Raw genomic sequence first — 25,195 nt, forward strand, 5'->3', positions numbered from 1 at the left:
TGGCCTCATAGAATGAATTACAAAGTGTTCCTTCCTCTGCAATTTTTTGGAATAGTTTGAGAAGGAGAGGTGTTAACTCTTCTCTAAATGTTTGGTAGAATTCACTATACTACAAAGCTACAGTAATCAAAAACAGCATGGTACTGGCTCCAAAACAGACACATAGATCTATGGAACAGGACAAAAAGCTCAGAAATAAATCCACCCATCTATGGTCAATTAATCTACAACAAAGGAGGTAAGAGTATAAAATGGAGAAAGGACAGTCTCCTCAGTAAGTGGTTCTGGGAAAACTGGACAGCTACATGTAAGAGAATGAAATTGGAACATTCTTTAACACCATACACAAAAATAAACTCAAGATGGATTAAAGACCAGAAACCATAAAACTGCTACAGGAAAACAAAGGCAGAACACTCTTTGACATTAATCATAGCAGTACTTTTTTTGGATCTGTCTCCTAAGGTAAAGGAAATAAAAGCAAAAATAAACAAATAGGACCTAATTAAACTTAAAAGCTTTTGCACAGCAAAGGAAACCATCAACAAAATGAAAAGACAACCTACTAAAGGGAGAAAATATTTGTAAATGATATGACCAGTAAGGCGTTAATATCCAACATATATAAAAAGCTCACACAATTCAACATCAAAAAAATCAAACAACTGATTAAAAAATGGGCAGAAGAACTGAATAGACACTTATTCAAAGAGGAAATGCAGATAGCCAACAGGCACATGAAAAGATGCTCAACATCACTAATCACCAGGGAAATACAAATCAAAACCACAATGAGATATCACCTCACACCTGGGAGAATGGCTATCATCAAAAAAAGAACACAAATAATAAATATTGGCGAGAATGTAGAGAAAAGGAAACCCTAGTACACTGTTGGTGGAAATGTAAACTGGTGCAGCCACTATGGAGAACAGTATGGAAGTTTCTCAAAAAACTAAAAATAGAACTGCCATATGACCCAGCGATTCCACTCCTATTTACCTAAAAAAATAAAAACTAAAAACACTAATTTGAAAAGATACATGCACCCCAATGTTCACAGAAGCACTTAACAATTGCCAAGACATGGAAGGAACGTAAGTGTCCATCAATAGACAAATGGATAGAGAAGATGTACTAATATATACATGCGTGCGTGTGTGTGTATTTATATATATATATATATATATATATACACACACACAATGGAATATTACTCAGCCATGAAAAAGAATAAAATCATGCCATTTGCAGCAACATGAATTTGGAAGGCATTGTGCTAAGTGAAAAAAGTCAGAGAAAGAAAGACAAATACTGTATGATATCACTTATATATGGAATCTAAAAAATGCAACAAATAAAAAATAAGCAGACTCACAGATGTAGGCAACAAACTAGCGGTTACCAGTGGGGAAAAGGAAGCGGGGAGGGGCAACATAGGGGTAGTGGATTAAGAGGTAATAACTCTTTAGGTATAAATAAGCTACAAGGATATATTGTACAACATGGGGAATATAGCCAATATTGCACAATAACAAATGGAGTATAACCTTTAAAAATTGTGAATCATTATATTGTACACCTGTAACTTATATGCTATTGTACAATATTTAAAAAAATAGAAATAAAATGTTAAAATAATGCAAATTCTTAAAAAAAAGTTATTAAAAAATTCTAGAGTACAAGACCTAAATGAGGAAGGTCTGACCCCCCCAAAACACAATGCAGACTTCCATGGAAATGCTTATGGGACCCACTGCTGGCCAAGTGGTGAAGGACTAAGGCCTCACACCTCACTGACTGCAGGGGACAAGAGGGTCCACAGGAAGGGGTGGGTGTGGGAGCAGAGGCAGAGGAGCCAGGACGCTGTGCCCACCAGAGCAGCTCTTACCCTAACTCACTTCAGAACATCACCCCGACCACACAGCTCCAAGTCAAATACACGAAATCTGTGTGTGCAGCATGTCAAAGGTCAACAATGAGGAAGTTGAAGTATTTTAAAACAGTATTTTATAAATTTTACCAGCGTTAAGAGCTTTTTAATTAAATGTTTAGTGTTAAAAATACTGATTCCTAGTTAGGGTAACAATAAATCAGTATCTTTGAGTCTGGACTTAACATTAAAATGCTTCATTGGCCTAATTTCTGTGGACACGGAATCTAAGAAACAACTGGGCCTGCAGGCTGGGAGCACAGAGGCAGGAGCTACCGGGGTGGGGGACATGGATGACAGGGCAATGGGAGGATTCAGAAAGGATGGATACAACCATGCCCTGAATGGTGAAAGCACACAACCATCTGGAGCCACCGGAACCACAGCACCACACTTCCTACAAACCCCACTTACACTTCCTCTAACACCAATGAATAAAAAACAGAGGAGGGAAAACCCACTACTGCATGTTCTACACCAGGCCCTAACATGCCTTAGGTTCATTTAGTCTCATCTCACACTGACCAATGTTTCATACAATTATGGTGTGTGTCTCAGTTGTAACGAACTAATTTTTTCCTTCTGGATCAGTACTCTATACAACCACGATTGTGCTCTTTGGTAACACTTCCCTAAAGGGTCCCAGAGTGATGTGCTGTGCACGTAAATTAAGTATCCAGACCTAGAGCGCATTTGAGAGATGTGATCTGACAATGTGATGAGCAGCGACTTCAGTCCAGGATACACAGTGATGCACAAAACAAAAACCAGAGACCTCACGGAGGTTACATTTCCATGTCAACTATTATATGAGGAGAAATTCCTGGGAGACAATCTAGTCCTCATTTTTCTTTTCATTTTTCTTTTTTTCAGCTTTATTCATATACCACATAATTCACCCATTTTAGGTGTAGTCAGTGGTTTTTAGTGTATCTCCAGAACTGTGCAACCATGCCCACAATCTAATTTAAAATACTCTCAACAATCCCAAGAGAAATCCCATGCCACGAGCAGTCGCCCACCATTCTCCAACCTCGCTCCCAGCCCCAGAAACCAGTAATCTACTTTCTGCCTCTACAGATTTACCATTCTAGATATTTCCCATAAATTGAACCCTACAATACTGGCCTTTTGTGGTTTCACTTGGCATGTTCATCCACATGATAGCATGTTATCAGTACTTCATTCCTTTTTATTGCCAAATAAAATTTCATTGTATGGACACACCAGATTTTGCTTATCACTCGATAGACACTTGGATTATTTCCACCTTTTTGAGCTATTGTAAACAAGGCTGCTATGAACATTTGTGTACAAGTTTGTTTGAACATTGGTTTCGAATTTTTTTGAGTATTTATCCAGAAGTGTGATTGTTGGACCATATGGTAACTCTACCTTTAACTTACTGAGGAACTGTCAAACTGCTTTCACTGTGGCTGCACCCTTTTCCATTCCCACCAGCAGTGTATGAGGGTTCCAATTTCCCCACATCCTTGTCAACACTTGTTATTATTATTATTTTAAAATCACAGTCATCCTAGTGAGTATGAAGTGATCTCACTGTGGTTTTGATTTGCATTTCCCCAATGACTAGTGATTCTAAGCATCTTTTCATGTCTTTACTGGCCACTGGTATATCTTCTTTGGAAAAATGTCTATTCAGAGTTTCTGCCCATTTTTTAAACTGGGTATTTGTCTTTATATTATTGAGTTGTAAGAGTTCTTGATGCACTCTGGATACAAGTACTTTGTCAAATACGTGATTTGTAAATGTTTTCTCCCATACTCTGGGTTTTCTTTTCACACTCTTAATCGTGTCCTTTGATGTACAAAGTTTTACACTTTGATAATTCATCTATTTTTCCTTTTGTTACTTGAGTTTTATCGGTGTTACATCTAACAAACCAATGCTTAACCCAAGGTCTTGAAGATCAACAGTTACCTTCTAGTAGTTTTACAGCTTTAGCTCTTACACGTAGGTCTATGGTCCACTTCAAGTTAATTTTTATATATGGTGTGAGGTAAGGGTTGAATTTAATTCTTTTGCACGTGGATATCCAGCTGTCCCAGCACCACTGTTGAAAAACATTCTTTCCCTGTTGAATTGTCCCTTATTGAAAAATCAACTGACCATAAATATGACGATTTATTTTGGGACTTTCACATCTATATCACATATTTTATAGGTCTATCTTTATGTCAATACCACACTGTTTTGATTACTGTAGCTTTGTAGGTTTTGAAAATGGGAAGTGTGAAACCTCCAACTTTATCCTTTTCCAAGATTGTTTTGGTTATTCTGGGGCCCTTGCACACCCACATGAATTTTAGGACCAGCCTGTCAATCTCTTAAAAACAAGCTGGGATTTTCATTGGGACTGTGCTGAACCTATAGATGGGTTTAGGGAGCACTGCTGTTTTAATACCGTCAGGTCTTCTGATCCATGCACAGATGACAACTTTCCTGCTGGGGCTTCTCTGTACCTTCCTTTCAGATGCAGAACTTCTGTTGAGCAACGTTTGCTCCCTGCTTGGCTGCTTGTGTGAAATAAACTACGCTGGTAGAACTCTGTGTCTTTACAAGAAAGTCAGAAACCCTCTGGAAGCCTGTTACACAGACCCAGTGAAGCACACAGAGTTTGTGACTCTGTCATTGCTCAAAGATTCTCTCATGGTCAGTTATGAGCTCACAACTATGTTCTAAACCTTATTACGAGTTTGAATCTCTGAGGAACTGGACCCATATCAAGTAAATGCCATAGTTTAAATGAGTTTTGGCTATTAGAATGAAAAAGGAGAAGTGTATTACTGAGGCCACGTGAACAACTAGCATCCCTGTGAGATACATGAAGGGGCCAGGTCAGGGTTACCAACAAACCAGAACTTACCAGGGCTGTGGTACTAAAGGGACCTGTCACACTTGCCCCTGAAGACACACTGTTGACCCCACATGAACACTGAGTGGTCTGCAACACTGGTAGAGTTTTCTGTGCTACCAGAAGCGTGTTCTAAGCACTGGCAACCTGAAGCCACTTGAAGTGCTTACATCAGAATGTAAACCAACCACACCACCAAGCACGTTGTTTTGTTTCACACAAGATGTCCCATTGAAGAAGCAGAGCGCTGACCTGTGCTGCAGCTGCTCCTGCAGCAGCCTGGCTGTGAGCAGCACTGGTCCAGGTGGAGCGAACTCTTCTGGGTGGAAACAACGAGGCACTCCTGGCCAGCCAACACTGTGTTCTTACCAGACAGCTGTGAAAAGGCGTCAGAACTCACCTTCTGGACTCCATGGCTTTCCAGTACACCAGAAATAGGAGAACATCTGAATGCTGCATAGGTAGCTCTAAAAATATCTCCACTTTCATCAACTCCCTAAAAAGACACCATTTAAACAATCAAATAAAAAAACAAAAAAGTAAGCGGATCTATTCCAGTGACACCATTGCCTTCACGGTCATTGAGGTCGAACCAGCCTGTTTCACGGTGGGCCAGGAGCACCCTGGGCTTGGCTCACACCAGGCCTCACCTGACGCAGACCCTCATCCCACCCCTGGCGGCAGTGCTCTGTAGGAGGCTGTTCCCGCATTGGAGGACTGCCATTTCCTCAAAGACCCTGAAGACCCTGCTGAGCATGTGTTTCAACACTCCATACGATACCTGTACTTTATTTCTTGTCAGTGGGCCCAGCACTATCTTTTACACACGTCTTGTTAACGTTATAGCTCACAACCATGATGGTCAAACCAAGAAAAGGGCAGAGCGGCCACATCACACGTGACCACACACTTGGCTCGGGTGGTGCCCAGTGGCAGACACCACTTGCAGGGCACACAGGCTAAGACTCACTGGCAAGGAAGGTTCAATCCCGTCTCCTGCACTTGCTCCCACTAGCTGAAAACACACAGCAGCACTTGGAACTCAGGATAGAAAAGCACACACACAACGCCCTGGTATAAAACTTTTATATATTTTTCAAAATAGTTATTTCAGATAAAAAGCAGGGTTGCAGGAGAGAGCATGAAACAGAGCAAGCATGTATTTTCACATACATTCTCTAACTTGACTCTCAAAACCACCTTGTGAACACGACTGGGCAGGTTAGCCCCACTTACAAAGATAATCAAGTAAATGAAGCAGGGGAACAAAAAACCAGTAATCTCAACGTATGCTCATAATTCAGATTTTTAAACATCCTGCATAAAGTTAAACATTAAAATGAGTATAGCTGAGGCAATTATTACTGACCTTGACGTAAGGTGGGGCTAAGGATGACAGGTGCCACCTCACTTCCATGTCACCGTGATTCTCAAGTTCCAGGTAACTTCCTAAAAGGAACACATTTAACAACTCAAACTCTTTGAGGGGTAAATAAACAAGCAGATTTGTGGGATAATGTGTGGAAAATACTGTGTTGACCTCATCACAGGGAAAAAATACACTTAGATCCCTTGGAGTCCAACAGGAATAACATTATTTTCTAACAAAGTCCTGTTTGACAGATGCCCTATCTTGTATTTAATGGAAGTGCAATGCAAAAAGCTACTGAAGAACTACAGCAGGGTCTTCACCATGCATGAACCCCTGGTGCTGCGCAGGTAAGAGGCTGCACAGGGTCAGAGTGCAGGCAGAGCCTGGCCCATGTCACTACGGCCCTTGGCCAAGATGCCGCACGAGGTGACCTGCATGCATCAGGCCTGGTGGTGGCCAAGGGAAGAAAGTCAGCAGGCAGATGTGGGGTTTATTCTGAAGACAGACTGCAAAGGATGTGCTGATGGATGGGACGGGTGAACAGAAGGGAAGAGACATCAACTGTAGGGATTTGGCTCAACCAAGTGTGCAGGCAGTGGTGCCACTGCTGACATGGGAAAGGCTGGAGAAGCAGGTTTCGTGGATGTGTGGGGTGCACATCTGGGGCTCAGGGCGAGCAGAGAAGGAACGGGATGCAGGAGTTAGGAGCCGGAAGAGGAGGAGGGAGCAGCACAGGCTCGGGAGGGGCCTTGAGGCAAGGTGAGCCCCGAGAGCTGCTCCAAGGGGGAAGGAGTGGCTGCCAGTGGTAAGGTCAAACTGACACAGACACACAAAAGATGCCCTGGATTTGGCAAAATCAAGCTTTCTAGTGACCTTGATGGGAGCAAGTTAAGGACCTGGTGGTGGCAGCAGCTAAGCTGCTGAGGAAGCGAGGGTGGAAGCACAACCCTGGCAGGAAGGGGCCAGGGAGGAGGGCAGCCGCAGCAAGGCGAGGGCCCGAGGGCACCCTGCCCATGGGTGACGGCAGGCAGGCTGCGTCCTGACGGAGACACGCTGCATCCTGACGGAGACACTTCGTCAAAAGGAAGAAATGCTGACAAGGGGGTAGGAGGCCCGAGGGAGCCCTGCCTGAGACGGCAGGAGCAGGTGGGCCCAGGTTGCCAGCGCAAGGGTCACCTGGGATGGTCTCTAGATTTTCAACTACGTGAGGCAAAGGCAAGAGCCGGAAAGAGCAGGAGCAGGGATGAGGGAGCAGCGGGGGCTACGAGAGAGAGGCCTCAGCTGCTGGGCGGAGGGGGGGCGTCAAGAGGGGAGGAGGGCTGCAAGGGCTGCTGGGGAAGCCTGTGCTCAGGGCATCTAGAGGCCCAAGTCACGCAGCGCTCAGGGGCAGAGACAGGGCCGGGGAGACAGTCGGGTTTAACCAGGGCTGGGATTCTGCCAGACGGGAATGCAGAAGGCGAGGGGCACAAGGCAGTCACGAGTGTTTGTGAGGAGTTACAGGGACAGAGCACAGAAGTCGAGGAGGGATAGGGGAGAAGTGCGCTGTGGGTGGGGCGATGGGCAGGGGAAAGGCCTGGAGGTCTGAATGTGGTCAGGCAACTGCTGACCCCTGGAGTTAGTGAGCTGGGAAGAGCCAGAGTGGGTGATGGGCAGAAGTGACAGGCTTGAAACTGAGTGAAAACACGGTACAGATCCTGGTGCCGACGAGATCCAGGAGGAACCCTGAGGGCAGGAGACTGAGCTGCAGTGGAAGACACACCACGGGAGTTGAGGAGCTGGGGGGCCAGGCGACAGGTGGCCCCAGACCCTATCTAAGTTGTCCATGTGCAATCCTAGACCCTGAGGCCGCGGGGAGAGCGCCCACAGGGGCAGAAAGCACTACTCCGGCCCAAGAAAGCTCAGAGGTGCTTCACACACCGCGTCACCATCCCCAGGCCCTGGGTGGTGGGTGTTAATCACAGCTGGGGAGGCTAGGCAGGTTTGGAGCCTGTAGTCACAGAGTAACTGACAGAGCCAGGCTCCACCCACCTTCTTCTCGTCTTCAGCCACTAACTTAGTAGCAACTCTGGTCAAAGACCTAGTGAGAGTCGGGGAGGATGGTTCTGATAAAAAAAATCTAAGCCTCCTGGAACAGAGAGTTATTAAAGGCCTAAATTCAACATGGTACAATTTTTAAGCATCTGCAAATCCAGCTCATAACTGAAACGATTTCCAGTGACTACTTGATTTTCTCTTGAAGTAGCGGGAAATCTGCACCTATCACAAACTACAGTTAACTAAGAGCGTTAGATCCAACGTACTAGCAGAAGTCTGAATTACGTAACCCTGTGATACAATACCTGAAGTCTCACCAGGTTCTGTTGTAGGAAAAGTAACAGTCTTATTTCTTATCTCAACTCTTGTGGAAGGTGGTTTTGTCACTGGTTTTACCAGATGATTAACTGAAGGCTCTGTTTCTGGGGAAAGGATTCCAAACGGGCTGGAGGTCAAACAAGTGAAAAGTTCTTCTTGGGTCAAGTCTTCTCGAATTTGAACCTTCACAATTTTCTGAAATGAGCCAAACAAAGGGATAAGATGCAAGTGAAGCTGTTGTTTTTTTTTTAAAAAAAAATTCCTACTTTTAAATTATGGTAGAGAAGTAACGCCAGGGCTTCCCTGGTGGCGCAGTGGTTTAGAGTCCGCCTGCTGATGCAGGGGACACGGGTTCGTGCCCTGGTCCGGGAAGATCCCACATGCCACGGAGTGGCTAGGCCTGTGAACCATGGCCGCTGAGCCTGCACATCCGGAGCCCGTGCTCCGCGACGGGAGAGGACACAACAGTGAGAGGCCCGCGTACCGCAAAAAAAAAAAAAAAAAAGTAATGCCAAACAAATGAAACACTGGTGAATTTAGAAATTAAAGTCCATTCAGATCCCAAAGTAGCTCTTTGACTTTATCCTTTCTCCCAACTTCCCTCTTTTTTCCAAAGCAAAATCTTCAAGTTAATGATGGCTTCCAGGCCCCACTCTCCACTGCTGCCCACCCAGGACACTTGTTCAGCTCATTAGTGGAAAAACTCTGCACTAAATACTCTATTTAAATAAGTCTATTTGGGCTGAAAGGACACCTCAATTCGATTTCTGAAATGTAAGTGCTATCAGTGAGGATTACAAAACTTAAACTGCAAAAAAAGAGAAATGTTGATCAAAAAAATGTTTAAAAAATTACCTTCTGTCCATTGTCACAGTGTACATAGATCAAGCCACTCCACGGGAACATTGAATGTTTTGTGGATAAGGAGGAATTAGGACTCACAAGAATTTGTAGCTTGCTCCTTAAAAGAAGAATTGAACACTGAGAACCAAGAATACCCTGTACTGGAACAGCAGTAACCACAAGAGTTACAAACACTGTCCTGTCAGTCACCAACTATTTCCTCACTGCTCAGAAAGAGCAGAGAACAGAGGTAAGCTACCAGGCACATCTGATTTGGCCTCAACCCCAACCCAGCGGCTGACAAAAAGCTGAGTGGTGTGAACCCAAGAACCCAAGGGCAAAGCTCATGTGAAAATGGACCACATCACAGAAATGCCATCTAAACAGCAATTCAAGTTAAACATTTCTGGAGCAAAAGACCAGTAACACAAAGGCTCTGAGCCGCCGATGATACAGAACGAGCCGTTACGGTCACACAGCGTAACTGGAAGGGAAGAGAGGGTGGGAAAGGGGGTTGGTCAGGTTTTCTGTGCTCACTGTTCTCTTCAAGACCTATGGGATGTCAAAGACTTAAATGTGGACGATGTAACTGGATTTGTAACTTAAGAGAAACCACCAGTTATAAAGAGAGGTCAGTACCCATGTCCAAAATGGCCGAGCAAGATGACCTCCCACTGCTAAAAGCTCAACACGCAGGGTGATGGACAAGTCTCTGTGAACAACCTGTCCTGTCATCTCCCGGCTTTTCACCCATTAACGGACAAACATTTAATTGACTGCTTTGGTCCTAGGAACCTTTCTCTGGAGTGTCCCCAACCACACCTTAACCCAGTCTTGGTCAAATAAACTCTCCTGAAACGCATACGCCATCATTTTGCAAAAGCAAATAAACTTCATGTTGCTCTTGTGCAAAGTTGCTACTCCCAAATGCGAAGCAACTTTCAGATGTGCGTATTCTGTGCCAACCCAGACACAGTCCCTGAGAAGCTGCAGAGCTGAGGCTATATCCCAATTATTAAGCTGCACAGAGAGGGCAGCTGCTCATCACCATCTGGCCCCCAAAGACTTCTTTTTACCTTAAAATATCCTTTGTAGAAAACGGCAAGCTAGATTATGGCTCAGACATATCAGAAACCAGGAATCTGTGTCTGTAAAATGTCCTTAGAGAAAACCAGCAGAATAAGCTGCTAGACCCAAGGTGACAAAGGCAGGACCACAGGGGCTTTGGAGACCACTACCCTCATCACATGCACAGCCGTATCCCTGTGCTGTAATTCTGTAGGCAGAGCTACATCAGCAACTCTCCCCCGCCTCACACGTCTCTCCACCCTGTTAGGCCGATACCGCAACTGGCTGTGGACATGGTCTCCACCCGCTAAGAAGCATGAGTCTTGAACTCACTGTGGTCCCACAGAACCATGCATGGTGCTCTTTACAGAGTCAGCACACTGCAAAATTCTACTGAATAAATTAAAATGGCCTATTATTTGATCCTTAAAAAGTCACCATGCTAAAGCACCTAAATAACACCCAGGGGAAAGGGAGATCATACTTACTCTGGTGCGATAAACCCATGTTGTGGTGTCACTGTAAGACAATGTGCTGGCCAGTACAGCTCAAATTTCAGTAACCTAACAGAATTGTTTAAAATCTGGAAACGTCCAGTTTTTGCCATATCACCTATGACAACAGATAAATGTTACTTACATTTAGCATTTGTGAAAAAGACAAAGGGTAATAAATAGTAAAAATAAATCCTAAATAAAAACACTACCATACTAACACATTTTGTTTTCCCAACTGCCCAATTACAGAATTTCAAGTTCCTCGTAAAGCAAGACCTTTATTTACTCTTGGAAACTACAAAGACACTGAACAAAGTTTAGTAATGAACAAAGAAGGAAAAGGAAATCTGATAATTGTTACTCCCTGTCTTAGGCACAGACATAGGTACTAGATTTGTCCCTACTCTGGACCAAGAGTATCAAAGTTAAGGGTAAAAGAGGCCAAGTGCCAACTGTATTCTCAGTGGGGGATGGGGGGGCAGGGGGCAGGAATTAAGACCCCCGGATGGGCAGCTCTGCCACACGGAAGCTTGGCCTGGGGTCTGAGGCCTCGTGTCAGGACGACACTCTGGTTGGGTCTGTAGTAGGCAGGGGAGGCCTGGGCAAGCCACCAGCCACATCTGCACAGAGCCCAGGTCTGTCCTACGAGAGCCCTGAGCACAGAGCAAGTACAGCCCGGGCCCCAGAGGGACTTTCTGTCCTGTCGTTGAGGACATACTCACAAGAAGGGGTGACTAAAATCAAGCATTCAGGCTGGACAGCCCACACTTCTTCCGAGGCCGATTTATCTTGAGGTGGGCGAACAGCTTGTGAAAGAAGTGGAGACCCCTGAGGACCTTTCACTGGTAAAACATCCAAAGAAATGTTACCACCATGTGTCCCACAACTGCCAGATTCACTAGAGAGAGAGAGAGAGAAAAGAAATTAAAAATGATAAAGCAGACTGTGTCACATTTTTATATTAATTATTCATAAATCTGAAAACACTTAGATAAAAATAAAAGTGCATCATATATTTTTCAGTGAATAAGAATCCTTCACATTGGGGTTTTCTTAAAGAAGTGTATAAAAAGTAAAGTATAGTATAGGTTAAATATTACTAATCTTTAATTACAATCTGCAATGATTTGTTTCCTGCCTTGACTTCTGCATGCCATCTGAGGTCTCTTAAAAGATTTACTAGAGGGACTTCCCTGGTGGTCCAGTGGCTAAGACTCCGTGCTCCCAGTGCAGGGGGCCCGGGTTCGATCCCTGGTCAGGGAACTAGATCCCTCATGCCACAACTAAAGATCCTGCATGCCATAACTAAGACCCAGTGCAGCCAAATAAATAAATAAATGTTTTTAAGAAAAGATTTACTAGAAAACTACCCAGGGCTTCCCTGGTGGCACAATCGTTAAGTATCCACTTGCTAATGCAGGGGACACAGGTTCGAGTCCTGGTCCGGGAAGATCCCACATGCCTCAGAGCAACTAAGCCCATGTGCTACAACTAGTGAGCCTGGGCTTTAGAGCCCGCGAGCCACAACTACTGAGCCCAAGTGCCACAACTACTGAAGCCCGCACGCCTAGAGCCTGTGCTCTGCAACAAGAGAAGCCACCACAATGAGAAGCCCACGCACCGCAACAAAGAGTAGCCCCTGCTCACCACAACTAGAGAAAAGCCTGCGCACAGCAACGAAGACCCAACACAGCCAAAAAATAAATAAAAAGAATTTCCTTCCTTAAAAAAAAAAAAACAAAAAACTACCCAATATTAAGAATTTAAGAAAAACAACAAAACTCTTCAAGTATCTATAACTGAATAATAACTGGCTTTGCAACGCTAACACCAAAAAACTTTAAAACAAAATCTTCTTGGCAAAAAACTACAGTTAAGAAATGCTAATAAAGTTTAGGAAGTTTTTTTTACTAAGTGTTGAAATTGGGTTTTCTAATAAGCCTTAGATTACTAAAAAATTGTAATTCAATTAAATTTCGTAATCACGTGAACACATGACAACTGAAGTTCACTGGTGCGGTGACCAAGTTCACCTACCACACAGCGGGGCTACACCTGGACTCCAGTCAACACTTGGCGGACAGAGAGAAATCCCTCTCTTCACCCCTAATTCACTGCCCTCTGACCGCCCCCCTTTCCAATCAGACCTATACCGCCCCAGAGAAACAAAGGGGACACCAGCCAAACATCAGAAAACAATTTAAAAAACAAAGTTGAGGGGCTTCCCTGGTGGCACAGTGGTTGAGAGTCCGCCTGCCGATGCAGGGGACACGGGTTCGTGCCCCGGTCCGGGAAGATCCCACATGCCGCGGAGCAGCTGGGCCCGTGAGCCATGGCCGCTGGGCCTGCGCGTCCGGAGCCTGTGCTCTGCGGTGGAAGAGGCCACAACAGTAAGAGGCCCGCGTACCGCAAAAAAAAAAAAAAAAAACAAAGTTGATTACTGTTTTTTTTAGCTTCCTAAGAACAAGTTCCTCACAACTGAAGTAACTGTCAAGGTAATTTTTAATACATGTTAATACTATCTTTGACTACCTTAGAAAAAAATTAACATGAACAGCATAAGGATTAAAGAAACCAAGCTGGCGTGAGTCAGAGGCACTAGGGTGACGGTAATGGGGGGAGTCAGCCCTCAGCTGGTGCCACTAAGACTTACTTGCTGGTGTGAGTTGGCAACACTGGGCCCAGGGAGACAGACCATGTGAAGACAAGATTGGCTGAAACAGGGGGAATGAGTAAAACGTAAACATATTGAAAATAATGGGGCCAGGCTTCTCAGTACTGGAGAAAAAAGGTACAATTATGGGAAGGAGGAAAGGAATCCATGTGTTATGTTAGATTAGAATTGGAGGTATCAGTGTAAACTCAAGATTTTAACACATTTATAAACAGAAGTAGATATAAATTGAACGTGGATTTGTATATAAACTCATATATTTCCTAGCTCTGTCCACTGAGCGGGCCTAGAAGCAAGGACACCTCAATAGCAATGAGCACGTTGCTGCCCGTGTCCTCATTTCCAGACTGGACAGGCAAGTGAAGGACGAGCCTCGACCATCCTGCTGTGCCTGTGAATAAGGAGGTGCCCAGAGGTGTTGTGGGCACAGGCAAAGGACCAAGGAGCAGGCCAGGGGACGAAATAATGACAACAAGGATTAATCTTGAATCCACGAGTCGGCCCTAATATATGTGAATAAGAAGGAAAAGGAAATTCCTTCCTCAAAGTAGAAAGATAACTAATAAATGCAGAAAGATGGGATCAGAAAATCACCATTTAGCAACCAAGACAGACATAATATGATTCAGGAAGCAATCCTCACTGGGTGCTCAAAGTTTCACGAGAAACAAGATCATTCATTGTCTCCAAGTTGTGGATTATAATATCCCTTCAAGATATTTATTAACTTCACAGTAGAGAAACCTGGCAAACACCACTTAAACGAAGTGATGAAAATATTGCTAGTAGCAGGACAAATCAGCATTGTTCGCCACTGAGAAAGCTTCGCTGAGAAACAAACAGCATCATTCTGCGTGTCCTGAAGCTGTGAACTGAAATCGAGAATATTTTACAAAGTAACTGGCCTGTATTCTATAAAAACATCAAGGTACCTGGTAAGAAAGAGTTAGCAGCTAGCTGGCCTGCAGCCTACTTTCTCTTTTTACCAGAAATGACCAGAGAAAAAAAAGAAAGATGGCTTGGTCAAATCGCCTTGTAATCTTGCAAATGCCGGATACCACAGCAAATGCACTCGGGTCCTTAAAACAGGCAGCACCTGGTCTGTCTCACATTGCTTGTGGTAAAGAAATCTGAAACTTACGAATTTATGTGGCACAGCTGTTTGAAAAGCATCACATAAGTTACATAGTTATCAAACTATAAAATACCTTTCATGATCAAAATAGTCTCTTGTGTGACGCACCACACCCACAACTTTGGACCTTGTGTTAAATCTAAGCCAGAGGGGAGTGTTGATGTTACAAAGTAGATCTAGAAAGTACCATGGGCAACCCCAGGTTTCTCTGTGTTTCACCCCAAATTAGTATTGAAGCTTCATTCTGGAAAATACCTTTGATTCTGTGGATCGTACTTGATAAGCAAACCCTGTGTGTTTTCTCTGTTGTGCAAGACTGAGGAGCTCTCTTTATTGAAAGAGAGTAAATGGACAAGCCAACCAAACGCACGTGTGATCTCAGATTAGATTCTGGACCAAAGAGGAAGTGGAAAGAGGCAGTATCTTGTTTGCTGTTTGCCTTAACTACACAGGACATCACTGGGAGACTCCGTGGACCAGATGGTGGTCCTGTATCACCGCATCAGTGTCCTAACCTTGACGGGCTTGCCGTGCCTATGAGGGGGAGCATCTACAGCCAATTCAGGGCTACTGGTCATCATGTCTGCAAGTCACTCCTAAATGGTTCAGAAAAACCTGTATATACATGAAAGACCATAAGGTAGATGTGGTAAAACGTTATCAACTGCGAAATCTCAGTGCAGATAGCATATGGGAGTTCGCTATAATTAATTAATTAATTAATTAATTAATTAATTTTTGGCTGCGTCGGGTCTTCATTGCTGCACGTGGGCTTTTCTCTGGTTGCAGCGAGTGGGGGCTACTCTTCATTGCCGTGCATGGGCTTCTCATTGCAGTGGCTTCTCTTGCTGTGGAGTATGGGCTCTAGGCATGCAAGCTTCAGCAGTTGTGGCACATGGGCTCAGCAGTTGTGGCACGCAGGCTCTAGAGTGCAGGCTCAGTAGTTGTGGCGCAGGCTTAGTTGTTCTGCAACATGTGGGAACTTCCCAGACCAGGGATCGAACCCTTGTCCCCTGAACTGGCAGGCGGATTCTTAACCACTGCGCCACCAGGGAAGTCCCTCTGTATTGTTTTTAAACTTTTCTGTAAATTTGGAATTATTTCAACTTAAAAATAAAGATGAAATAAACAGCTTGAGACAAAAACCCAACAAAGTACAAGGTAAAAGATCAGCTCTATTGTGAATCAAATAATCTTGAACTCAGATGAAAGATGTTTTGTTAGTTTTACCTTTTAGATTCCAAGCTAGGTCTGGAAGAAGGTGGAAGAAACTCTCTGTTAGAAATAGAATCTCTAAATTCTCCAATTACTGAAAGTTTAATTTTACGCATGTTTCCATAAAAGAGCTGGACATCACTGGGCCGCTGGGGAAGGTCATATACTGAAATAGAAAGTAATGTTTGAAATACATGAATCTGCACATAATCACACCACCAAGTAACAGAAGCACTCATATATTTACATATTTTCTTGTATCTTCTTAGTTGGGGGTAGGTGACATTTGGATTTTTAACATTACGGATTAGCATCAATCACTGGCAGCTCAGGCTCTGGCCCTGGATTTGGATTACAGCCACGCCAACGCTCAGCCTGGGACCTCTGGCAGCTTCCTTCACCAGCCCGAGCCTCAGTCTCCCCACGGGAAGTACGAGTAACAACCTCTCTCAGGGCTGTGAGCACTGTTCTGACCCCCAACATAAACCAACCTGGTCAGTTTCCACAGCTCTCCGAGGCATCATCACCTCTACCCCAAATGAGGGGCCAAAACACAGAGGCTGAGAGCACACACTTCATAAGTGGCAGTCTCATAAAAACTTAAGTAAATCCAGAAACAGGCAGTATTATATAACTACATGTATTTAGATTGATCAGACAGTGTTCAAGGTTTATCCAAAGATAAACCTACCTGAATTTATATATACAAGAAATTTTAGAGAACATGCTTGTATTCTACGTATAAATTAGATATTAAGAATTAAGTATTTTTAAGATGGAAACTCAGAACACAGGAAGTGTAAATTAAAATTTATATTAAACAATACATCTGACTATAAAAGTTTAATTGTGAAATTATTTGCCACAGTAATTACAAATTTTACAAAAGTAAGATCACTATGAATGCTTGTTAATAGTAATACGCTCAAATGTTTTTCAAAATAATCATGTAAAAAGTTCAACCGCAACATTCTTATAGGGATCCATTACACCAACCAGCACGAAACGAAGTGGGGCTGCTTCCTCCCCTCACCTGGACAGCACGCACACCACCTCCAGGAGCCCAATACTCCCTGATGTGCAACCTGGCCCCAAGGACCCACCTGAAGCCCCCACTCAACCCCATCACAGGGGGGTCTCAGCACGTCACCTGAGTGCTTGGTCAGGTTTGTCAACACAACCCGTAACACACCCACTTCCTGAATGTTTGCACATGCAGCTCCCTCTGCCTGAATACCCTCCCCCACCCTGGTCCACACCTTCTCCTCCTTGTCAACCCCCTCCCCGCTTTCTCAGCGGAGTGCCCCTTCTCCGTGGCCCCCAGGTCCCTAAGCACAGTTCTGTCACAGCACTTTCATGCTGTATTTCAATCACCTGTCTCCCCCTTGGCCTGTGAGCCCCTAGAGGCAAGGGCAGCACCTTCTTCCCCTGTGACTCATGCCCTGCACTCCCCACCAAGTCCACTCAGCCATAGAGATGTGAAGCTGCGAGGGCTGCACGCTCACACTGCCTAGTTCTCATTAGCCTTCACTGCTGCTGCTACGTGTGTGGGTCCATCTCCACGGCTCAGTTCAGGTTAACTCTTTCACGTGGATCCTTCCTCTGAGGAAGGGATATGGAAGGTGAAGCTCGGAGGAGCTGAGGTGGCAGAGATGGGCTATGAACTGAGGTTCAGCTCCAAATCCAACGTTCTTTCCAACCATTTCAAATCTTCTCATTATTTTTAACTAACCCACCCTTGAAGCAGATGATCTAGACTCCCAGTTTGCTGAAAAGATCATAAACTATTCTATATCACCTCTACATAGGCATAAATATCCTTTTCCTTTATCATTTCCCACTTCAGAAGGAGTGTGTATTTCATCATTAAAAAACTAGAAAATAAAAATGGGGGGAAAAGACACTACCACCTCAAATTCTACCACCAGAATATAACCACTCTTAATATTTTGGTGTGTATACTCCTGCAATTTTACCTAGGTAACTATAAATAAGACATTAAATTATTTTTACCAGATGAGCTGGTGCGGAGTGCAGGGCATGAGTCACAGGGGTAGAAGGTGCAGCCCTTGCCTCTAGGGGCTCACAGGCCAAGGGGGAGACAGGCGATCTTATATGCAAAATTTTTAAATAATTCTTTTCTTAATAAATTGAGGAGCTTTCCATGTCATTTAATATAGAATCATACTGTCTGAATGCCTTCAAAATATTCTATTGCGTAATTAAATGATCCCCTACTCTTGGACGTTTAGGTTACTTCTAACTTCTTCCTATTATAAACAATACTGTGGTGAAAATCTGTACACATATTTTTATACAATTTGCATGTTTCCATTCTTATAGTTTATATGAGTCATAGATACCATTAAACACCTGAATTGCTCAGCTCAAATAGGGCTAAACATCTAGATTAGAGTCACACTACCGCTATCACATCCTCCATAAATTGCACAGCAGTCTCAAGAGCAGAGAAATCTCAAAATGAGTGTAAGTTTGCAATCGTGAAATCTTAAACAGTAATAACTTGAGTTTAATCATGACCATTCTCCTCCTCTATTCACAAGTCCACCCAAAGACTAGGTGCAATAACATATTAATAACATCTAACATTTACAAGGCAAAGCCCTCTCATCTGATCTTCACAAGAACTCTGTGTAGAGAACACAGACATTATTCCTCTCATTTTACAGCTAAGGAAAATGAATTTCAGTGATGCAATCTGTCCAAAGTCATACAGCATAGCTGTGACTCAAATTCAGCCTGATACCACATCTAAGCTAACACTCTTCCTCCTCACACACTGGACCCAGAAGATTTAAAATACATTGAAATTCCTACCTTCAGTTACAAGCAGCTCGTCCTGAAATGCTTCCGCGAAGTCAATGTTCTGCAGCATGCTCTGGGTGGGAAGGACCTGCTTTCTCACCCCTGGTGTGTGCAGCATGGCTCTGCCAGTAGAGATTTTATTCAGAAGTCATTTTACATACAAAATAACCTTAATTAGATTTTATTCATGCATCTGGAAAATCCCACTAACATCATGATACATTAGTTCATAGATATTATGTCCTAAATCCCAATATAATTAAAAAAAAAACAAACTTGTTTTGGAAATTCCCTTAAAAGTTATACATGGTAGTACAATCATCAGTTTCAGTTAAACACATCAAATCAACAACTTCCTAATAGAAGAGTAGAAAGAAGATAAAATTAGATTCTTTGGGGATTTCAGGTCATACATTTTCATTATTTGTGATAATTTGGTCAGTTAGAAATTTGTCTCAGAAAAAATATGCCAAGAAAATGATACAAATAAAACATCAGAAGGGAATATTTAAATTACCATGTAATTCTGTTACTTTGACCTCTTCTAGAGAATTTTGAGGTGAGAGAACTAAAAAGTAAATTTCTCTATAAAACACAGATGTTCACAAACGAAAGAAATCTCATTACTATAAATTAATGGCAAAAAGGAGTTATAAAGGAGTACGCTGATTTCTATATCCCAATAGAGAGAAAGGAAAAAACCCAAAAAACCTTGTGATCTAATTTTTCTAAATGCCAGTTTCTATTTCTAAAATACTCAACTGAAGAAAAAACCACATTCAAAGTTGAGCTCTTCACTTCAGGTCTGTGCTATCATCATGTAGCAACTCATCACTAAACTCTTCTTAAACATTCTAACAGTCTTCCACAGATTAAAAATAAAACAGTTTCCTGAACCGTGTATCAGAATAAAACACAGCAGAGCACAAAGGACTGGAAGAAGGAAAGACTGGCCCACGCACACGCCCGCCCTCCCGGGAGGCAATGACTTCCTGCGAATGATGAATTGGCAGGAGTTTCACTTACCTCATACTCAGCTTTAGGCTAGGAAAAGAGATTTTGTGACACAAGAACTCTGAATTCAACACACAGAATGTCTAAATCACACCTAGACCTAAATATAAATTTGACAACATTCCAGAATATTAAACTACATTTAGATCAGATGTACCAAATTTTTTACAAGTACAAGCTTAAGTAGCTAGAGTTAGACACCCTACACATGTCTAAAATACGGCTTGATCCTTTGAAATGATTCTCAACACTCCCAGAAATGTTCCAAGGCAGGTGCGTTTACACAATATACTCTTTCAGTAGTTCTTAAATCTTTTCTGAAGCTGATCTGCCATCATTACAAAGACGGTCCTACGATGAAGTCCAAAGTCCTCTCTGAGCAAAGGAGCAGAGGCCACTATGTACGTCCAGAAAAAGATACTGCAAGTAAACCTGCAGACGAGTTTCCTACAGGTATTTCTACCTGTATTTCTCCTACAGGTAGCTTATCGGTCACAAAAATTTTACCAAGATTTTTCATCTGCCAGTTCACTAAAAGTAGTGAAACATCTTCTATAAATTCCAAATCCCAAACCACTGTCACAGCCTCTTTATTTCCACTGAATGGTCCCCACCGTCATGTAAGGTAAGTGACCCACCTTCGGTACTGCTGTCTTGAAATTTCATCTCCACCAAAAAAGTATACAGTTGACAGTTCTGTGGTGTTTTTACAATTGTTTTCTCTGTCTGATGGATTATATATTATAGTAACGTCCTGATGCCAAGAAAAAAATCAGGAGTGAATATTAAATATTTCTGAGTAAGTCATTTCACTCTGAATAAACTGTCACAGGGACACAAACAGTCACTATAGACAAAGATGCACATGAAGAGCATTTCCAAGATCAGATAAGTCCTTCCACTCCTACATTCCTTTCAAATATGATTTTAGCTCTCCGCCATAAAATACATAATTATTACTTTAACCTAAAAATAAGCTCATATTTTTAGTGCAGAGACTTTCATACTTACTTCTTGTGTTCTTTCCTTGAGCACAAATTTGTCTGGAAAAATCCTTAATACTCGAGGATTCAGCAAAACTTTTTTCTGAGAATCCTTAAAACCTACAGCTTTAACAAAAGCTGCTCGAGAGCCAGTGTTACGAACAGAAAAAACAATTCTACTTTCTTTGCCAGGCACTAAGTCATTCACTGTTACCACGTAACTGTCAGATAACTTTTTAACATCTTCCAAAATCAGGTTACTTGTGCCTCCATATCCAGACAAAGGTATCTAAAAATACAGAACACATACACCCAAAAGTATTTTTATGTAAGCAGAAAATAGAAATTACATTACGGTCAGAGAAGACAATAAAAGTAGATTTACTACAATTAAAATTATTAACCTTTGTGTACTTTGGCTAGTAGCTTCCCCACAGTCAATCTCTAGCCTTATAGTAAGGACTATGTTTTAAGGGAAAAACAAATCAAAGAGCTGCAAAATTATTTACCTTCCAATATGCCAAGCTTAGATGATAAAGGAACAATAAAAAGATTAATATTGATATGTTTGCTTAAGCAGTGTTCAGCATGAAAGACACTGGTATTTATAATTTATTCTGAAATGCATAAAATAAATTGATAGATGGTTAAATATGTGATAAAAGAAATATAGCACAATGTTAACTGTAGAATCTAAGTGGTAGGGCATGCGAGTGTTCACCATGTAATTCTTTCAAATACCCAATAATTCTGAATTTTCAATATGAAAAGTTTTGGGGGCAGAAAAACCTATGAGCATATAATCCTGTTAACTTCCAGTCTAGCAGAGTCAGAGGACTGTGCCAAAGGGACCAAAGAGAAGCCCAGAACTCAAACAAGCCTCAGAGCACAGCCAACCCGGTAGTGAGGGGCAGAGTGGAGGCTCCAGTGCTGACCAGGGCCACCCTTGAGCTACAAGGCTCCCATGGGGCTCAGCACTACCAGGAAACAAGGATTCACAGAACAGACTCTATGAATAGGAATGTAAGAAATAGGTACCCTGCTAGGAAACAAACGTTTCATACCCTTTGACATGCATTCCCTTAAAAATGAGCTTTCATTCCTAATTATTGAAATAAGTTCCAAAGAATCCTTTGCAAACTTAAAAACATCAGTAGCTTATTTCAAGTTGTTATGTACTAAGTAACATTTTGAAAAATTAAATTCAGGCTGATCAAAAATCAGTATTGCTTGCCCTTTAGTACAAATTAAAAGCATTTTTAAAGGGCTTCAGATGTGAAGCTCCTGCAAATCCCACCTCATTCAGGGTGAGCTCTGCCAGTTTCAAGAGCCAAAAGTGTTTCTAATTTTTCTTTTCCCACAGAGATCTGCAAGCAAATCTTAGGCAAAAAAATAGAAAGTAACAGGGAAAGTCAGCTTTTGAAAACACTCAAAATCAGTATTCTTCCTATATTTTCAAAGTCTAAGGAGGGGGCTTCCCTGTTGGCGCAGTTGTTAAGAATCCACCTGCCAATGCAGGGGACACGGGTTCGAGCCCTGGGCTAGGAAGATCCCACATGCTGTGGAGCAACTAAGCCCATGCGCCACAACTACTGAGCCTGTGCTCAAGAGCCCGCAAGCCACAACTACTGAGCCCACGTGCCACAACTACTGAAGCCTGTGCGCCTAGAGCCTGTGCTCCGCAACAAGAGCAGCCCCCCCGCCACAACTAGAGAAAGCCCCGCGCACAGCAACGACAACTCAACACAGCCAAAAATAAAAACAAATAAATTAAAAAAAAAAAGTCTAAGGAGTCATAAATAATTACTGACTAAAAGGTTAAGAAAAAGAATGATTAAATAAAATGAAATCTGACTAATGCCCACTGACCCAAAGTTTCAACCAGAGAAACCGCTCGCTGCTCTAGAGTAGGCTTCTCAAGGACTTCCCTGGTGGTCCAGTGGTTAGGACTCTGCACTTACACTGCCGGGGGCCCGGGTTCAATCCCTGGTCTGGGAACTAAGATCCCGCAAGCCTCGTAACGTAACACAAATAAAATAAAATAATAAAAATAAATAAATAAAATAAAATAAAATCCATCTAGAGCAGGCTTCTCAGCCTCGGCACAATGGCCCCTGGGCTGGGCCATTTGACATGGGGAGCCCTGTGCACTGTGGGTATCTGGCCGCACCCCTGGCCTCTATTCACCAGGTGCCAGTTACACCTTTTCCCACTTCCAGTGTGACAACCACAAATGTCTCCAGAAATTACCAAGTATCCCCTGGATGGTGAAACGGTCTCTGGTTGAGAACTGCTGCTCTGCAGGGCTCATTCTGAAAATGGCCATTTACACCTTTTAAAACCTCTCCTCACCAAAGCTCACGGGGCCATGTGAAGAGTTCCACAGAGAGTGTGTCCAGCTCCAGCATCAAATAAAGGTAAATTTGCCATAAATATCCATCCTTTTTTAAAAAACTTTTAGGTGTTGTTAATCTTGTAATTTATCACATGTCCACTCTGACACTAGGAAACGACCAACATCGTAGTCCCAGCCCCACTGCCAACTAATTGCTCGGTTTTTAGCTACTTTCAGGGAGCTCAGGCTTCATCCGACTACCCTGTCCTTCTTTCCTCTCCTCCAGGATTCATCACTTTTCTCTCTTAGTGCCCTGAATCTAGCTAAAGAAATGACTTGAAATCTTTTGAAATTATGCTGGGAAGAAACAAAATAGAAAAGCTCTTGTCTTTGCATCCCTGGTGTACGGAACAGAGTCTAACAAATGACGTCAACAGATACTCTGCTGAACTGAAAGAATAAAATTTACTTGGAAAGTCAACATCTTAAACATTTCCATCTGGATTTACCAAAAAGTGGATTTCTGAAAAGTTGAGTACATTTCAAAATTTTCAAACTGAAATGAAACTTACAAGCATTAGACAAGACCATTACTTACAGGAATACTATAGTGGCTGCTTTTAAAATAGGGTAATCCTACAAGGTATATAATTACTCCCTAACTTGTTTGTAAATCTAGGTAATCACATATTTTGACTTATAAAAAGCGGAGTATATGTAATTTACCAATATTTAACCAATAGTTACAACATGTCATAAACTCCATGGGAGGGGAAAGAAAGCTATAAAATTATCTTACTGTGAACTTAAAGCCTGGTTGTGATCGAATTCCAAGTTGTTTAATTTCTAGTTTGGCCAACATACAAGATAATCGAGTAGGTGCAAATAACACAGAGATGTAAATGTCTTCTTTTGGACGAATCCTGATCTCACAGTTACTGGTCAATCGCTCTTCTGAACCAAAAGTGTGCTGAAACTACAATTAAAAAAAAAATCTCTGCATAAAACAGAGCAGCAGCACAAATAAAACATACCATTAACATGAACTCCTCGAAGACTAAGAACACAAGATGGCCTACACGTGTTAAGTGTCCTGGATCTAGACAGAACGTGAAACAGAACAGAGCCATGCACTCCACAAACCTGAAAGCAGTCCTGGTCTTGTCCTCTAACGAGCAGTCGTAAATGTTGGGCTGAAGATGTAGAATTATTTCTTAAAGCTAGTTTCTGAAGCCTAGAAACAATGACACATCTTAAATGTGGTTTTCCTCCATGGATATTGCTACAATCATAAGAACAAAGCCAATTAAAACTGCCTGCAGTGTTTGGAGATGGACTGACTGCACAGGGCCCTTGAGCAGCCTGGAAGTGCCTCCACAGTCCCAGAACTCAACTCTACATTTGTGAGAACATATGCTCAAGACTCACCTTATCAGAGAAGATTTTGGGTTTAATCTCTCTCCTGTTATAGCTCCTTAGCTGCCCTTATTATTCATACTCTATGTATAGGAATTATCTGTCTTATAAAATAGTAATCAATGAAAATTCAGATTACCAAATTCATTAAGTCATTAAAGTCAATACCATCCTCAGCTCCAAAACCTATCTTTCATGGAAACAAGGGTCCTAAGCACATTGCTCAGATTTTTTACTTTAAGAGACTCATTTGCACAAAGTAGTCTTTTAAACAGCATACTGAACTAACCTTACTTTAAAAAAACTTACAGTGCAAGTAGAATGGATGTATGAATAGCAACTGGCTGGCAGGATGAAAATCCTTCAGTCTTTGAAAATATATGAATCCTCTCTTCATTGGAGAATACAGAATACATGAATAAATCTCCATTTTACTCAAGTTTTGAAGACTGGCAGTTAAATTATTTAAGCTGTGGTCTATGCCTTGTGCACCTTGTGTTAAAAGGGAAAGGCTGCTGAGTTTAACCTCAGAATAAAATCAAAGACCTTTGGTTATCAGCACACCTGAGAAAAGCCTTCCACAGGTACAATGGTTGGGAAAGACTTTCTGAAAAATATTTTTTTCATAAAAACAAAGCCAATTAAAACCAAGTGCA

At 42.4% G+C, this 25,195-nt stretch overlaps 1 protein-coding gene across 1 annotated transcript in view; it reads right to left on the reverse strand.

The window, feature by feature from the left end:
* Positions 1-25,195, reverse strand: part of CEP192 (centrosomal protein 192) — an 87,289-nt gene that overhangs the window by 11,751 nt on the left and 50,343 nt on the right. Inside the window, exons 26-37 of the mRNA XM_079718011.1 lie at positions 24,267-24,357; positions 23,923-24,099; positions 20,817-21,077; positions 20,444-20,559; positions 18,804-18,913; positions 15,981-16,131; positions 11,664-11,839; positions 10,933-11,056; positions 9,389-9,494; positions 8,521-8,728; positions 6,179-6,258; positions 5,210-5,305 (exon numbers count right to left, since the gene is read on the reverse strand). Coding sequence (XP_079574137.1) covers positions 5,210-5,305; positions 6,179-6,258; positions 8,521-8,728; positions 9,389-9,494; positions 10,933-11,056; positions 11,664-11,839; positions 15,981-16,131; positions 18,804-18,913; positions 20,444-20,559; positions 20,817-21,077; positions 23,923-24,099; positions 24,267-24,357 — 1,696 coding nt within the window. The remainder of the gene's footprint in view (positions 1-5,209; positions 5,306-6,178; positions 6,259-8,520; positions 8,729-9,388; positions 9,495-10,932; positions 11,057-11,663; positions 11,840-15,980; positions 16,132-18,803; positions 18,914-20,443; positions 20,560-20,816; positions 21,078-23,922; positions 24,100-24,266; positions 24,358-25,195) is intronic.

Source organism: Hyperoodon ampullatus (genome assembly GCF_949752795.1).
Source record: "Hyperoodon ampullatus genome assembly, chromosome: 13".
NCBI lineage: Eukaryota > Metazoa > Chordata > Mammalia > Artiodactyla > Ziphiidae > Hyperoodon > Hyperoodon ampullatus.